The 16,152-nt window shown below is 49.3% G+C and overlaps 1 protein-coding gene across 1 annotated transcript in view; it reads left to right on the top strand.

The window, feature by feature from the left end:
- Positions 1-12,420: 12,420 nt before the first annotated feature.
- LOC144176036 (acid phosphatase type 7) overlaps positions 12,421-16,152 on the top strand; it is a 105,965-nt gene continuing 102,233 nt past the window's right edge. Inside the window, exon 1 of the mRNA XM_077705143.1 lies at positions 12,421-12,674. Within this exon, the coding sequence (XP_077561269.1) occupies positions 12,572-12,674 (103 nt within the window). The 5' untranslated portion in view covers positions 12,421-12,571. The remainder of the gene's footprint in view (positions 12,675-16,152) is intronic.

Genomic DNA, 16,152 nt, shown 5'->3' with positions numbered 1-16,152 from the left:
GTTTTATCGGAACTGTGCCGGAACAGATTATATGACTATTGGCCGGAAAGATAATTCAATCATTACGCCGAGTTTTACGTACTTTACGCAGTTGCATTGTTCACGGTGAAGTTGTAAATATTGTGCAATTCCTGTCTGCTGTCAATAGAGGGGCATTTATATACACGGGAAGGAAACGGACAGCCCCATTATTGTCCGCTGGAATAAAACTCCCGGTCGTCCAAGGTTTAGTTCAGCTGATTAACTACGGAGAACGCTCAGTTGCACATTGCAGCCAAACACATGCCTTGTTTCGAGCTTTTCTCAGACTTTGCCGCGGTCGACGGAGACACACGCAACTCCGCCGACTATCCACCTTCACCGAGTGGAATGGCACAGAATTTTTCCCGCCCCATTTTCCAGGATGTACCCAAAACCAACGCGGCCGACTTTCCATCACGCCAGTTTTCCGTTAAAGGTTCACGTACTCAGCTAATAATTAACCTATGCCCTTACTTCCTTTCGTGTCTGGTATCACCGTATATATCCTCCATGGCCTTCATCAGCAACCCTGATATCTTTGTCCACAGCCTGCGACTGTTTGTTGTAACCTGCGGTGCTGCTGTCAATTTTTATTAAAGGGAAGGTGAAGCGGTTTTAGAATTAAAAGAAAAGTTGACTAGCAGCAAGTACACATTGAATAGTTCCCGTGGGCGAAATATTTTCGCAATACATTTAATAGAAGCGGCGCAATGCGCAAACAAAAGTGGCCCGATGCCCCGCCCCCATCTCGCCGCGCGAGGCCGGAAGACCTAAAAGCGCGGTCGAAAACCGGCTGAAAAACGTCATACCTGGACTTCCGGCCGGATCGGCCGCCTCTGCAATGCTCTTTTCGCGGTGTTTCCTTGTGAATTTTACTTGTTGTTGTTGTGGTTGATAGCACTTATTTGTACAACTTTCGTGTTCAAAAAGTATGCACGAACGCCAAACGAGGCATACGTTATCATGCCGTATTCATAAGCAGGATAATGCCACGCCGGGTTGTTTGATAACATACGGAAGCGACAACCGAGATGGCTGTGCTTGATGACACAGAATATACTACACTACGTTTGATACTTTGTAAAACGCTCCAGTGCGTTTTTCTTCTTCTTTTTTTTTTAATGCGACGGACGTGAATGTTCAAACTAGATGCTAGATTTAGAAAGGATGGTGAATACTCCTTCGGAATACTCCTTCGGCCCGGAACGTTTCTGTTTCGTTCAATTCGAGAACCAAAGTCACACTTCTTCAGGAAATACCTGTTTCGTCAAACGCGTTGGTTTTCTTTCCCTATGGGCTTGGAACAGTGTTCAAAAACCCAAGCCGATGATGCTGCAGAGGCACCAGTATGCTACAATGTTTTCAGAATAAATGCAACTGAAGCAGTACGACGCCACTCATCGAAGTGCAGCTAGCGATCGCGGAGGCGCTTTAGCGCCGCTGCCCAAATGGCGCGCGCGCGCGCGTGCGCATGTGGGTTTGTGTATGGGGATGAGTAACGGGATGAGTAACGAAAAAAGGAAATTCGGAAGCAGAGTCCGCTTGTTGGTTTATGCGTGTAGCGGCAACATATGTCTCGCATATGCGTTTACAGCGCACGAACGCTATTTTTTCGCGCAGTGCACGTACGTGCTTTTTGCTGGTAGATTGTTTATAAAACGCCGCTTATTCTTCGGCATAAATGGTTTCGTATGTAGTAACAAACAGTTCAGGCAGTACCTAATATTAACATAAGAAATAGAAACCCCATATGCTGGTTGCCTAGTTCATAAATATTGTTGCAGAACCCTCTAGCCGACGCAACAGTCACTGCTTCGGGGTCCTCGGTCGTGTAAAGCAAATTTAAGCTCCAAGATAATTGAACCAACAGCACGGTAACTTATAAAATAAACCTGCAGTCATGTGCGAACAATAAAGTGCAAGCTAAATTGCCGAAAAGGCAAGCAGCGCTGCCGCGCGATCGTTCCCAATGCTTCCGACAACCTGCGCGGCCGAAGGGTGTCCTCCTTTGACGTCATGACGGGCGCAACCAAACAGGGGCATCAAAAGACGAAAAGCGCGCGTCTTTCAAACGGGACCGCGCGCTTTGCAAAATAAATGCTGGTTGGACTCATGCGCGATAAAATTCAATGTGATATTCGGATTCAGCGCGCAAGAAACTATAAAAACGTGCCTCTAACTCAATTTTTTTGAAAAGCGCTTCAGCTTCCCCTTAAGGCTTATTAAGCCTTCAAAACTTACGCTGTGGTTGTTGCCCGGTACAGAAGATGGCGGCCGCCGTAAAGAGAAAATGCAAAGCACCTTAGAGTTGGGGCGGGATTTGAACCCGGATCTCCAGAGTGGCAGCCGAGTGCGTTACTACTGCGCTACCTCTGCTCTTTGGCAGCGGTGGAACAAACGTGTGAATGACGAGCGCCTCATCACGCGTGAATCGTAATTTTCGGCTGTTTGGGCTGGTGAGCGTGAATTGGGCTATCGAAGGCGACGGCGCATGAGTGGGACAGAGGCACCCGAACTGCGCAGAGCTCTGATTCCCGGGAAGCTATGGCGTGTGTTAATTACCTGTCCGCTTGGGGAATAACATAGCACCAAAATGAGGCTTAACGCGCCGTCGCTACGCAGGCAATGAGGCGCGCCGTAATGGAGGGCTCTGAAATATTCTGTACCACCTGCAGCGTGCGCCGAAATCTCGCACACCCTAAATGCGAAGAAACGAAAACGAAGAAGTGCAAACCACATGTAACGTTAAAGAAGCCTGTAGAAGTAATTCGGGCCAAAAGGCGAATAAACAGTACCGTGTAGTCGTTGATTAAGCACGTAACAACACTTCAACTCAAATACACTGAAAGTAAGAAAAATGGCTGACGATTATAGTACTCCCTAATGCGAAATTCGAGCGCAACGTGAACTGCAGAGTCTTTTCGGCAACGGCGCATAGCTGTTGCTTCGGCGGCGTGCACCTCTGGCGTCGTCGGCTCTTAGCCTCTGCTCGGGCAGCACTTCCTTTGTCTAACCAGAGTCCTTCAATGCCCTTCTGGTCATGAAACTTCGGCGTCACGCTATGGGAGAGCTTCGTGCGCTGCCGGGCCGCGGCACTGGTGTTGATCGGAGGGCAGCCAGGGGCGTGGACTGAGCTCGTTGGGCAGGGAACGGACACGGAGTAAGATAAAACAGACGCTCGACGCCTTATCAGCAGTGCGCTTTCGCTTTACGTGTCGTGGGCCGTTCAAATGGACCTATCATTTCGTGAGTGGCGAAAAAATGTGGTGCGATTGGGCACACTGCTACTGCGTTCCTGCCGGCCGGTCTGGCTACAGACCAACGGCGGCCGCTCGATGCCCTCCGATCTGCGGTGGCGCCACTCGCGGTAGCCTTTGTCCCCGTACGAAACTTGGCCGGGAGTTTCATGACCAGAGAAGCATTGAAGGACTCTGGCCTAACGGAGTGATCGTGTCATCCGCGAACACGTCGACAGCGCGCGCTCCTCTGGCGTAATCTCGTGCACGTCGCTGACGCGGAGCGCGTCTCGCGCGGCGGCGCCGTCGGCATGCCGCTTCGTCCTCGCACTTTCGCCACACCCTCCTACCCCTCCTTAGTCCTCGCCCGATCTTCAGTGTCCCTCTCTATCTCTCGGTTACAAGGTCTACGACGAAGGATGACGCTCTAAAGTTGCGCTCTAAAAAGGCTGTCGGAGGGAACGTAGTTGAAAGCTTTCTTCGAAGACAATGTGGCAGTTTTGTACGCAGTGAAGGGAGGAGTGATCCCCCCGCTTCGGAATTTCCCGGTTTATCGCTGAGGAACGGGAAATGACGATGCAACGGACCCTATTACCAGATAACGACTGCTGATAATTATTTTTCTTTCTTTAGCGCGATAAACCATGCTTACACGACTTCGATGTCAGCACGATGAACCTTTATACAGTTCCCCCGAAGAAAAACAAAACAGAGCGAACATTCCAAGGTGATGTAAAGCACAGCCACTGCATCTTGAAGTCTGTTAACAGCGAATCGGTTGCGCAAATCGCAATTTTTTGTTTACACCGTTAAAAATACCAAGAAATTGCCGAGCGCGCGCATGTGAACGCGGGCCTCGCGAACACCGCCCGGCAATTAAAGAAGCCCAAGGAAACGCCGAGCGCTCATGTGTGCGTCCCTCGCGGCGACCGCCCAGCGTCCCTGGCGCACGTTTGTCAAGCCAAGCATACGCACTTAGGGAAATTGGCCAAGATGGTAAAACAAACAAATAAAGAAACCCAACAAACTGCGGCGTTCGCTGCAATCGTGGCAACGCTTGCTCGGAACGAGAAAGACGCGTCATAGCGTACGCCCCTCCGAGGTGGTGTCCAATAAACATCACTTACGAAAAAAATGGAAAAAGATCACACGTATAGCAACAATGATGGCGTTGTTATGAATGGGCCGGATCGCGCGGAGCCCGAGGCCATGCTTAAAGAGCACACAGACACGATATATTCAAAACGAGGTGGGCCTTAGTCACGGCGCGATGAATAGCTGCAGATGACGAGAAGACTGTACACAAGGCGCATGGACTAATGCATCAAAAGGAAAGTGCGGCCATACTTTAGTCCGAAGCGGTCATGGAACGGTGGTCGATGGGCGGCGACACTGTGTCCTCGGTGCTGGCTAGCTCCGTGCGAAGAGATGCTCGCACCGTGAAGGCTGCCCAACGGCGAGGAACGTGGCGGCGGCCGATGGCTAGCGGCGGGACGGGAGGGCGTAGGCCTGCTTCAGGACGAGGCCTCGTTGCCCGCGCTCTGCGCCACCGGCACATCGCTCACTCGTGGGGCGCATCTTCTCGCGGTAGCGTCGGAGACATTCGTCGTGCCCTCACCACGAAGGGTGGCCGTCGTCTCGTTCTTTGCCTGCCGGGTGGTGGCTCGGACGTCAGAGCCGGCGACGGTCCTCGGGCCTACACCTCGAGGGTGGCCGTCCTGCTGCCTATTTCCCCGAACTGCCTCTTCTTTTCCTTTCTTTTTAATGCGGCTTTTCCTTGCGCAAGCGTTACGGCACCGGTTCAAGGGATTCCCACCACTCTGTACCGGTCCTCCCCTGCAGGCGTTGCGGCAGCGACGTTGACGCAGATCGGCTGCAAGCGCGGACTTAAACCTTCGTGATGGTCCTGAAGGTTGGGGACGACAGCTCGGCTACCTTCAAGTCTTACGCGTTAGTGTGAGCTCCCTTTTTTTTAATATAGAGAACATAATAATTTTGTGCATTTTTTACTTCCTTTTGCTTTCATGTGCTGCCTCTTCTTGTGACTGGTTTTAGTGTTTAACGCGCCGACGCAACGTCGGCGATGAGGCGCGCCGTAGTGGAGGGCTCCGGATTAATTTTGACCACCTGGGAATCTTTAACGTGCGCCGAAATCTCGTGCACACGGGAGTTTTTGCTTTTCACCCCATCAGAAAAGCGCCGCCGCGGCCGGGAATCGAACCCGCGTCCTGTGCTCAGCAGCACAACGCCTTAGCCACTGACCCACCGCGGCGGGTAGTGGAGAATATCTTCAGTAGTTTCCTTTTTATTGTGGTGGTGACCCTAATAATTACGCGTAGGCTCCCATAATCCGCTCCAAGTGCGTCGTTAGTAAAATGGGTTAGGCACGAAGAAAAGCCATAATTTTATATTGTGGATGCAGTCGGAGCTCATGTTGGTCTTCGAGAAATGGAACAGAAGGTTCGCGGGAACGCTCCAATGTAAGGAAGCATTTGAAGTCACCGGCGCAGCACCACCAGGCGCGATTCAGTCATTTGCTCCCGACAGTTCAGGTTCCCCATAGGCCCCATGTGCCGCGCTTATTACGACTGGTAATCAGACGAAGTGTGGAGAAGCAGACAAAAAAACTTCATCGATTAGAACTGTGGCTCGGAACGTATGCTCAGTCTGCGCCCTCAGCGAGCATCACGTACCTTGCTGAGGGAATTCTCGAGAATACCAGTATCTGAAATCTTGAGCGATACATTTCGCTGCGCAAGTCATTGAAGTACCGTATTTTCCGGTGTATAAGTCGCGTTTTTTCCTGAAATTTTCGTTGGTGCGTCTTATCCACCGGTGCGACTTATGTATGGAATAAATCCGGTTCGCGGCAGCCGCGCGTGGCCAGCGCACGTTGAGACACAGCTTTATCGTCTAAAATTCTCTAAATGAATCCGAAGCCCACCCCTACGGCGTTTCTCGTAGCCTCTAAATCGCTTCGGGACGTTAAACCGAAGAATTTGCAGCTTTTTCTAGTAAAAAACAATGATAATGGCCTGCGACGACAACCGCGCGCAACTTTCGGCTACGCGCAGTAACTACAGTTCGGAATAAATTCAGAGTAACATAAAATTGGGTTGCAAAAACAAAAAGAAGCTTATAAATTATTACACAGAGTTACTCTGAAGGAGGTAAACATGCTGCTAATTTTTACAATGACAGCTTGCTGGTAAGTTTCAATTTTCGGGCCGCTTCCATTCGCGTCACTTCCGTCCGCCATGACACCTTTGTTGCGCTGATTTACGACAGCGTGCAAGAGACGCGCAATGTTCGGAGAGGTGGCCCAATGGGTCTCCGACTCTTGGGAGTCCATTTCTACAAAAACAGTTGTAGCCGGGTTGATAAAGGCTGGAGTAATCCGGTCCGCGAGTGGTGACGATGTTGGCGAAGAAGACATCAGTGAGTCGGAGGACGACAGCGATGCGCCGGCGGAACACCCACTTGAAGTTGCTGAATTGTTTATTTGTTAGCGATTCGGAGGAAGACTTCGATGGTTTTGCCTAAACGTCGTCTGTAAGTACATGCCAACTGTGCGTATCAATAAACCATTTTCGAGAAGCGCTGTCTAGACCTTAGACGGTATATGCACGTGTCTAGCCATCCTTAGCGGGGGATGCGTTCATAGGCGGCGGCCGTCGCAACCATGTACTTTCGCCGCACTTTCTGGCGATCTGATTCACTACGAGTTTACCTAATTAACAAGTGCGTCTCGTATACCGGTGGGACTTATATACGTTTTTTTTTGGAAAAGCTGTCATTTTGAGGGGGGTGCGACTTACACAAAGGTGCGACTTATAGACCGGAAGATACGGTAGATTATTCTAACGGCGCATTTTCGGCATAGTCCCATGCAGAGCCACGAGTGATGCTGCACAAAAGGAAGTTCGCCACTTCAACTGTCTGTAATTAAATCCTATGCAGAGCTCCAATCGGCGGCATACATGGTTATCACAGTCAAGTCATTAGGTTACAAATAAATAAAACTTGATGAAGCAAGTTTTATTTATATGACAATTATTATCTGCCAAAAATTAATACATGAATGCTCAAGCAAACATACAAAACTAAGGAATATTTAAAGATGGTCGGGTCGCATATGCTACCAAACCAATTATAATATAAAAATACAAAAAAAGGCTCACATCCGCAGCCTTACGTACCCGCTAGGGAAGTATTTGTATTTGTTAACGAAGCTTGATCCCCCGATTTGAGCGTTTATAAACTTCACTGCTCGCGCTAAGTATTATTTCGTGATTTGCACGCGAGATATGCGATTTTTCCGTCCGCCATGGCAGTTTCAACACGTGTGCTTCCATAGCCGCAAGTTAGCACATACCGAACAGGCAACAGCTTATTATGCGGAAAAGGTATACAAGCCAGAGCGCGTCATCTGTAGCTCAGCGGATTATTATAACGCTGAGTGCTGCAGCTTTTTTATCGCACGTCGAAACATGAAGAAGCCGTAAAAGATTAATATACAACTTCCACACCCATGCGCGTGCGAGATTGTTTTGTTTTACAGTCCTTCACATTCATAATATAGTGCGTCCACAACCAAACCATTTTAGCGTAGGCCGGAAAGAAAAGCTTTCAAAACAAGCTTTAGAACGTTAATACTAATATATGCAGAATTGTGCTTTATTGCACGATGTTACAGCCCTTACGGTTTTATTTTGTTAGTCTAAGTGAGTATGTATAAATAGAAAAAAAAAGCTGCAGCCATCGCGCAGCTTTATTTGGAGCACACGCGCGTCAACAGGAAACTAGGCGTCGAATGCCAATCAAAAGAGCGCTCAAACAACCTTTGTGTGGGATTTTTTTTGCGACTAAGTAACCTCTGAACGCTGCAACACCCTACCTAGTTCGACAACAAGCCCCCGTTCATAGCAACACTAAAAAAAAAAAAAAAAAGAACGGCTCCAATCCACGCTGTGAAGGAGGTTGGAAAGCAAAGCTTTAAACGGCACCCACAGCAATCGCCCATACCACTTCACTTGTATTCACAAACGTGGCTCTACAAAAAGTGAAACCAGACATTCTGACAGCCGTTACCTGCAACTCGCGGTGGCGGCGTCCCGAACGTAGCAGCAGCGTCGGCCACGGCCGGGCTAGAGCGGCAGACGACGCCGCCGCTGTAGCCCATATGTGCGTCGGCAAAAGAAAACGGAGAGGAGCGTCTTTCGAAGGGTGAGACATAGTCATCCTGATGTGCTAGCCTGGGGCTACACCACCGCGCGACACAAGCGCAGACGCCGAAACAATTCGCCATGTGAGCTTAGTGATTCCCATTTATACCGATTTAAAATAGTCTGGCAAGTTTGAGAACTGCGAGAAACCCCAGGGAATTTTTATAATCGCTATTTATCAGAGCCAGTTGCTACTTTCACCTTTTGTAATACATCTCAAAACACAACCGAATCGGTATTTATCAGGGACCCTCCAACACTCTTCGTGCAGTGCAAGTAAACCTGCGCGACGTTTAGATTAGACCTCCAGGAACACCCGAGCCAAATATTACACGTGCACGTGAAGCGGTAAGCGCGCAAATAGCCGTGAAATTAGCCCGTTCTACATGGAGCGAATTTCGCCTGCGAATCCGCTGGAACGAACATTCGCACTTGCGAAGTTCGCAATGCCTGGAATTGTCGTCTACATGGGGCCTGCGAACGCCGCGATTTTCGCATTTCAGATGCGCCTTGTTTGCAGACTGAATTAAGTTGCCACCAGCAAAGGTTGCTGTGATTTTAACAAGGGTTGTTTTATTTTACTTTCTTCGCAAGTTGCTTCTGCCTGGTTTGCGGTAAATATAAGTTTATTTGGGGTTTTATATAAGAATCGCCAATTCTTTGTCAATATACGCACACACAGCAGAGAAGACAAACGTTTAGGTGTGCCGGCGCTTTTGTGGTGCTCATACAAGCAACGCCATCTGGTTTCCAAGCGTGCAAGTGGTACCGAGCTGTGCTCCTATTGGCCGCAGGTCCGGCCCCTCTACGCCGCACACGCCGCACGAGCGGCGTTTGCTCGACCGCTTCAAATGTTTGGCACTTTGCCGCAGCAACGAAAAAAGGTGGTTTTGCCGCACGAGCGGCGCCGCATCAGCGAAATCGCTCCATGTAGTACGGGCTAAAGACGCGGAAAAACCAACCGCTCTCTCTTCAATTCTCCTCATTATGCACCCCTGGCATGGCCTCTGCGACGTGAATCGGGCCATGGCTGTCCTGGCTGTCCTATTAGCTGTCGCTGGTCAACTTCGCGGCTAAATTCTGGCATTTCCTGTGACGATCACCCGTCGTCGGCGCTGTGTATGAACCTCTTCTATGTGTGAACCTGTCCGCATGCTTCTGGTGTTTCTTTTGTTTTGAGTGCGCGCGGAGTTTGAGTGACGAACTAAATATTCCACTTTCAACGAGCCCACTCGACAACAAACGTTTGTTGCTCCAGAAACGCCCCACCAGCCTGAGCGCTTGCTTGCGAGCAGGCCACCATTCCTGGTTTTTTGTGGTACTAGACCGGAAATAGACCCGTCCACGTTGCGGGGAAAAGGACGAAACTCCCCGGCCTGTGACATGTCGAAGGACGCCGAACAGAACGCCGCGCGCCGCCCCCCTTTCCGGGAGAGAGCGCACAGCTTTCGTCGCGTTGTCCGCGGTTGAGGTTGAGAGGGAACATTTATGCGCGATTTTTCATCGCGCGTAGTTTCGGTGATAGTGAACGGATTTTCATAATTCTTGTGGGAGGAGATTGCTGGGACAATAGACTTTACCCCAAAATACATTCCGAGTAGTCGATGGTAAGTGTTGCAGGGTCCCTTTAAAAACGGAGTCCCATTCGTGGCAAGCAGTGCGCAAAAGGTAGCGTTTCTCTACTGAGCTCAATAATATCCCCAGTGCACTTTCCTTTCCTTTCTTCCACCAAATCACTTCTCTCTCTATCGGCTAGATGTCTGTATGTAGTTTGTACATTTTATTTTCCCGCCCTGCAAACCAATCATTAACGTATGTTTGCCATACGACCACTTAATTCCGTCGGGTGCGGGTTACCCTGGAGGCGCTGTCGAACAAGTTAATCAAGCCACGCGAAGGCACCGTGCAATGGACGCGAAGCTGCGCCAAAACAGGCCCAAAACAAAAATAGCTAAAGCAGACGACAAAGCGGTACCGCTGACTCCGCGCGGGGAACGCTGGGTAAATTCGCCGCGCCATCTACAGTGTTCTCCGTTAGTGAAACCCTCCACCCCCTCCCCCGCCGCGTTAGATGTTTTTGTCCCGCACGCCACGAAAGAACCATTGGCTGGTAGAGCTAGAAAGCATTGCTTTAAATATTGTCAATTTCGCCCATCGAGCCCCACCGGCGGTGCTCGCCGATGCGCACGGGCACCAGCGAAGACCACGGCGAGGAACGCGTTCTAAAAGGCCAGACATGCCGAATGACGTCACGCCAGCCAACATGGCCGCGCCCAGGGCTCCGCGCTGTAAACCGTGTATACCGACGTACGTAAGCGGAATTAGGGTAAATTTTCGTTCGGTGCATACAGTATTTACTGATTTAATGTAAGAGGACGATGTCCGCGCTAGAAAGCAAGAGTGCACTGTTTCCTGACCTCCCTTCAACCTCAGTTCTCAATCTCACTCAACCTCGCACTCATCCTCCGAGGTTCTGGTCAAAAAGCCCGACCTCCCTCACTCACCATGTTACAGCCTTTGACTTCACTTCAACCTCATCACCTCACGTTGTGAGTTTAAAGTCCATTTGATGTTGAGGCCTGCGTTATGAGGTTGCCCCTACCAGCCAGGAGGCTCCTGTTCGCCTCCGTCAGTACCTCCGCCTCTCAAGGCGACTTGTATTGCTTGTACGGAAACGGTCTACCCTTCTCAGCCGCTGCTGTTTCTATTTCTCGGTTTCTCGGCGCGTGCTCTTTCTTTGCGGCCCCTCACAACGATTCTCTGTGCCGAATGCGTTCCACGAAACAGAGAGCTAAGAATTTCGCCTGAACGCACATTCGGGATTACGTCGCATTTGAGCCCGGGTCTGCAAAGCTGGAGCTCAGTGCATAGCCACTGCGCCAACGGGCACCCTGACAGAAGGAGAACGAGGCTTAGCTTAGCCCGTGTCCATCGATGAATGTGGCGGGACAGAAATAAAGGGAAACAATGGCGCTTGTTTGTTTACAGGTGACGGCTGGTTAATTTGTCGTTAGATAGTGTTTTACATTAATTTTCAGTGCGGTGGAACCTGAACATTAGCCGAATCGTTTTTTTTATTGAGTGTGCCGCTGTCATCTGCTGTTTTAGCTGCTGTGTATGCTGCCGTAAACGCACTAAACGCGCATTTTCGTTCCCTGTAACCATTATGTGGTGCTTGTGATTCTTCGTGTTTATTTTATATATAACACACCCCTGCAACACTGCCTTTTGACGAATGTAGGTAAGTTAATAAATAAATAAATAAATAAATAAATAAATAAATAAATAAATAAATAAATAGTTGGATTAAGGCGTACTAAGATGAACTGTGGTGAATTAAGATTGGATTGACGTGGAATAAGTTCAGATGACGGTAGATTAAGATGTATTTCGGTAAATTAAAATGAATTAAACTGAGAAAAGTGGATTAAGATGGGTATCTGGCATCAATGACTGTCACACAGCGTGTCTGCTCTGTCGACGGGTGGAGGTGCGTATACATGAAGGCTATCGCGCAATTACAGCCAGGGTTTCTCCTTCGAAGCACGTGAGCAGACGTAAAAGTAAAAATCCGCGTCTCGCAACCAGATAGAAGGTCTTCGTCAAAAACGCTCCCGCCCCACCTCATCGGGACGGTGAGGGGTCTTAAAAAGCTGCCAATTTCGCTTCAGCGCGAGCTGCACCTTCTCAGTTCGTTGCGGTGGCAAACCTCAGTCGCGTTCTCACAGCTGGGGAAGAATGTCCAGCTCAGCTCGCCGGGCCGTCGTGCTGCAACGAAGTGACTCAAAAGTACGCGTGCGTTTCAGCGCAGGAATGCGGTTTCGGGCCGTCGGAACGGCGATCCTCTTTCCCCGGAGGCCCACGCGCGCGGCCTCCCTCGGCGTCGGACGGATCGGGTTTCGTCTCGCGTGACGCGTCCCGTCTATCGTCGTCCTCGTGAAGCCCACGATAAACGCCCCGGTGATCGCCTTCCGGGCGCCGCGGAGCAGATAATTGATCAGCCGCTCTGTGCGAGGAAGCAGCGTTTTCGTTTTCGGGCAGCGGCGGACGCCTGCCCGCGGCTGAGAGTGAGCTTTGGAGTGTCCCAGGATGTCGTGGATGCTGCTGTGGTCGTGTGCGGTCAGCGCCTGGCTGGCCACAGCCGCAGCAGTTGTGTACGTCGAGCCCGAGCAGGTCCACCTGGCCTATGGAGGTGAGCGAGAGCGCGTTTGATGACGCCAGGGGCAGACTCGCGAGGTCCGTTTTGAGTTGGGCGAAATTCGTGTGCGCTTCGCATCAATGGCCACAGAACGTGTGCATTTACTTTCAACAAGCACGAATAACAAATTGTGAAACTGGGCCGATGGTATGACGCCCTGATTTTGTACAAAAATGCCTAATGGGCGAAGTTAGGATTTGGAATAGCGCGAAGGGAGATGATTGGCCAAAGTGAATTAAAAACAAAACAGAATACAAATTAAATGAAGCTTGAGAATCTTGAACACGAACTAACAAAATCAGAAACATGTATCTTGCACATGTCCTCCCAAAACCAAGGGGAAAAAAATAAAAAAGCAAAAAAAAAAACACTGAAACCCGAATGAAGAAAATGTTAAAAAAACACCACGTAACGCCTTGCATTTGAACAAAGATGCACAATTGGCGAAGTTACTATAGTGAATAGTTAAAATAGCGGAATTCGGGATGAATGCTTGAAAGAAACCTTCAAAAACGAAAAAAACTGGAATTTAGAAAACTTGTGAATCTTGTACTACAAGTATATATGCGCATGGTTATGGGGTACTGAACGCGAAACCACAATTGTTGAATTGTGCAGAGGTTATGCCGGTACTGTGTGCGCCTTCAAGTTTTACAGGTGCTGTTGATGTTGACGTAACTGCGTGCATTGAAACATGCACCGCACCAATGAAATTTGTTGAACAAGCGCCTCGTCGAAGGTAGCGCAGAAGAAATATTCTATGCGAGTAAGTAATGACGTAGTCCATACAGCAGCGCGTGTCCAGAGGTACGCCTGTCTTCTATAATTATGGTCATCATCGTTTACCACAGCTTTGCAACGTTTTTTTTTTTCTATTTTGGTTACATTGACTCAGAGGCTTGGCCAAACGCCCACGTTGGCCTACAAATACGCTATATCCGGGACATGCTTTGCAACTCACCTGATTGCTACTTCTTCACATCTGTAATTACCATGCTCGAATTTCTCCTTTGGTACTGACTAAGTGTATTTCTAATATTCATCTCTAAGTGGAAACCCACAACCCATTCGCTAGGCTCGCCTTTAGCCAGCCACAACCAACGCCAGGTGGTTGACTGCGAGCTGGTGAAAAACGGCCATTTTTGCCTGGTGTGCATCCTTGCGAGGACTGGGATGGCACGTCCTGTGTGCAGCTGTGCCCCCACTGGAACGGCTGCCCGCTCCGAACGTTTGATCGCTCTGCGGCCTTGCTTGCGTCTGTCTGAGGCCCTTTCTAAAGACCATAGTCTGTCATGGGCTGCTAAAACCAGAAAACTTTGGTCTCGTCTGCCTGTCTGTCTGTCACCTGATTCATTCACGTGGCCAAAAATTATTAACATTCTCAAACGAGAATGCTAATATGTAGGCGAAACCTTTCCAAACCACCAAATCTGGTACATTGCTTCATACTTGTCACCATTGTTGAGCAAAGCGAACACATCGGGCATATTTTAGGCAGAACATCAATGCATAACTGGTGCTGTGAGTGTTCCATTAATTGAAAATAAATTTGTTCTTGATATTTGCAATAGCATATAAAAAGTACGGGTTTAAAACATTATTTTAACTCGAAAATACAAAAAAGATTGCGTTCAATCCTATGCATCGTGGCGACGTTCCAAATCCAACAGTAACAAAAGTTTTCAATAGATGGCGCGCGAGTAGCGGAATGCGGGAAATTTGAATTGACTTGAGCAAACCTCCACCGTATCCATCATGGGAAGAACGAGACGAGAGGGAAAGAGCGTAGTAACAGGTAGGTGGGAAAGAGAAGATTGGTTTACCTGCCCCGTGTGGAAGAACACGAGTATTTCGGCGACATTTGCAGCTAAATGACAAGATACGGGGCCATTATTATTATTATTATTATTATTATCTTTTTGAGGGGTGCAATTGCAACGGCTCGCTAAAAGCAAACGACGGGATAAGGGATAGCAGTGGCGTGTACGCATGATCCCGTGTCTTGATGACTGTTCACCTGCACGGTGACTTGTCCGACGTTGTCTTGGATTGCAGCTGGCCAAACAAGCGTTGTGTAACGCTGGCGGGGTGCCTTTCACGCTCACCCGGATCGGATGTCCACCTCCGGGGACGGTGACTGTAACGAGTCATCGTGACAAAAACAGAGCTCGAAAACACGGACGCAGAAAGAGGCAGACAACAATGCAGCGTCTTTCTTCGGTTGTTGTGTTTTCGAGCACTTTTACAGCAAAGCTGTAAATGGCTAGAATCCAGCAGGTCGTCTCCGGTCCCAGAGCGATGTAGACAGGAATCGCTAGCGAGCGTAGCGCCACGTTGCGGAGCCCCCTCAAATGCCCGGAATCGTAAAACTGCGCGCCACACCCCCGGTATGCCACCATACCCCCGGGGCATGGAAAAAATCATGGAAAATTATAAAGGTCCTAGGGCCTTCATAGAGCATGCGCCGTGATTACCATACTCGCGCTATAATAAATTTCTACCCACGATTCCTGTGTGTTTTCTAGCGTAAGCTACACTGGCCGAGGTTGAGCACCTTCGCGTGTGCCGTGAAGGGCCGTTCTGCGCAAGCGCGATGGGTATTGGATTGGAATCGATTCGATTGGATTGGCTTGGATTGTATTTGGATTGGATTGGAATAAAGTGGATTGTGTTGGATTGCGTCGCGTCATAGCCGCGGCAGACGCACTGGCGCCGGCGTGTGCCCAGGTGTGCACCTCAATTGCGCAGTAGCTGAGTTTGACGCTGCGTCGGAGCCGCTTGATAGCCATTTCACGTGGCTAGTGAAGCGCCGTGCTGAGCATGCGCGAGGAGCAGTGACTGGACAGGACTGGACTTCCAGTTTATAACCAGGAACAACGCTCAATCGCAAATTACAAACAAACGTGTTTTGCTTCGTGCACCCCTTGGACTACGACCCAGTGTTGTACACGTTCCTCCAAAATAGGAACTAAAGCTCGTTCCTCGTTCCTTGCCAATTTTGAAACGAGTTCCCGTTACAAGTTCCTTTACTGCGTAAGGAACGCGTTCCAGTTCCACTTCGAAAATTGGAACGTGTCGTTACATTAACGTTACAATTACGTTTTTAAATTAAAATATAGTGTCGGATAATCCTCGGTCTAAATTAAGTGAGACGTTTAAAACTCACATCAAACTACGTATATTATACGAATAATAACACCACCGGCAGCAGATTATCTGGAGATAAAGATAATCAAAAGAAACGCTCCTAGGCGAATTTTTTCAGGGAGCACCGGACGAACTCCAGACGGCTCGAGGACATTTCGGTGCAGGATATTTCGGTGCGGACATTCCGGTGTACGGACATTTCGGTGTACGGACATTTCGGTGTACGGACATTTCGGCGACCAAATTATCCGGTGCTTGCCTGTTTGCGACAGCCGTTATATTTTTATTTCCGCTTAACGTGGGTTATGGACAACAATCTGGAGCA

This window comes from Haemaphysalis longicornis, unplaced genomic scaffold (assembly GCF_048455015.1).
Source record: "Haemaphysalis longicornis isolate Haplotype H1 unplaced genomic scaffold, Haemaphysalis longicornis Haplotype H1 scaffold_3, whole genome shotgun sequence".
NCBI lineage: Eukaryota > Metazoa > Arthropoda > Arachnida > Ixodida > Ixodidae > Haemaphysalis > Haemaphysalis longicornis.
The sequence above is the reverse complement of the archived record's forward strand: the minus strand, read 5'-3'. Positions and strand labels throughout refer to the sequence as shown.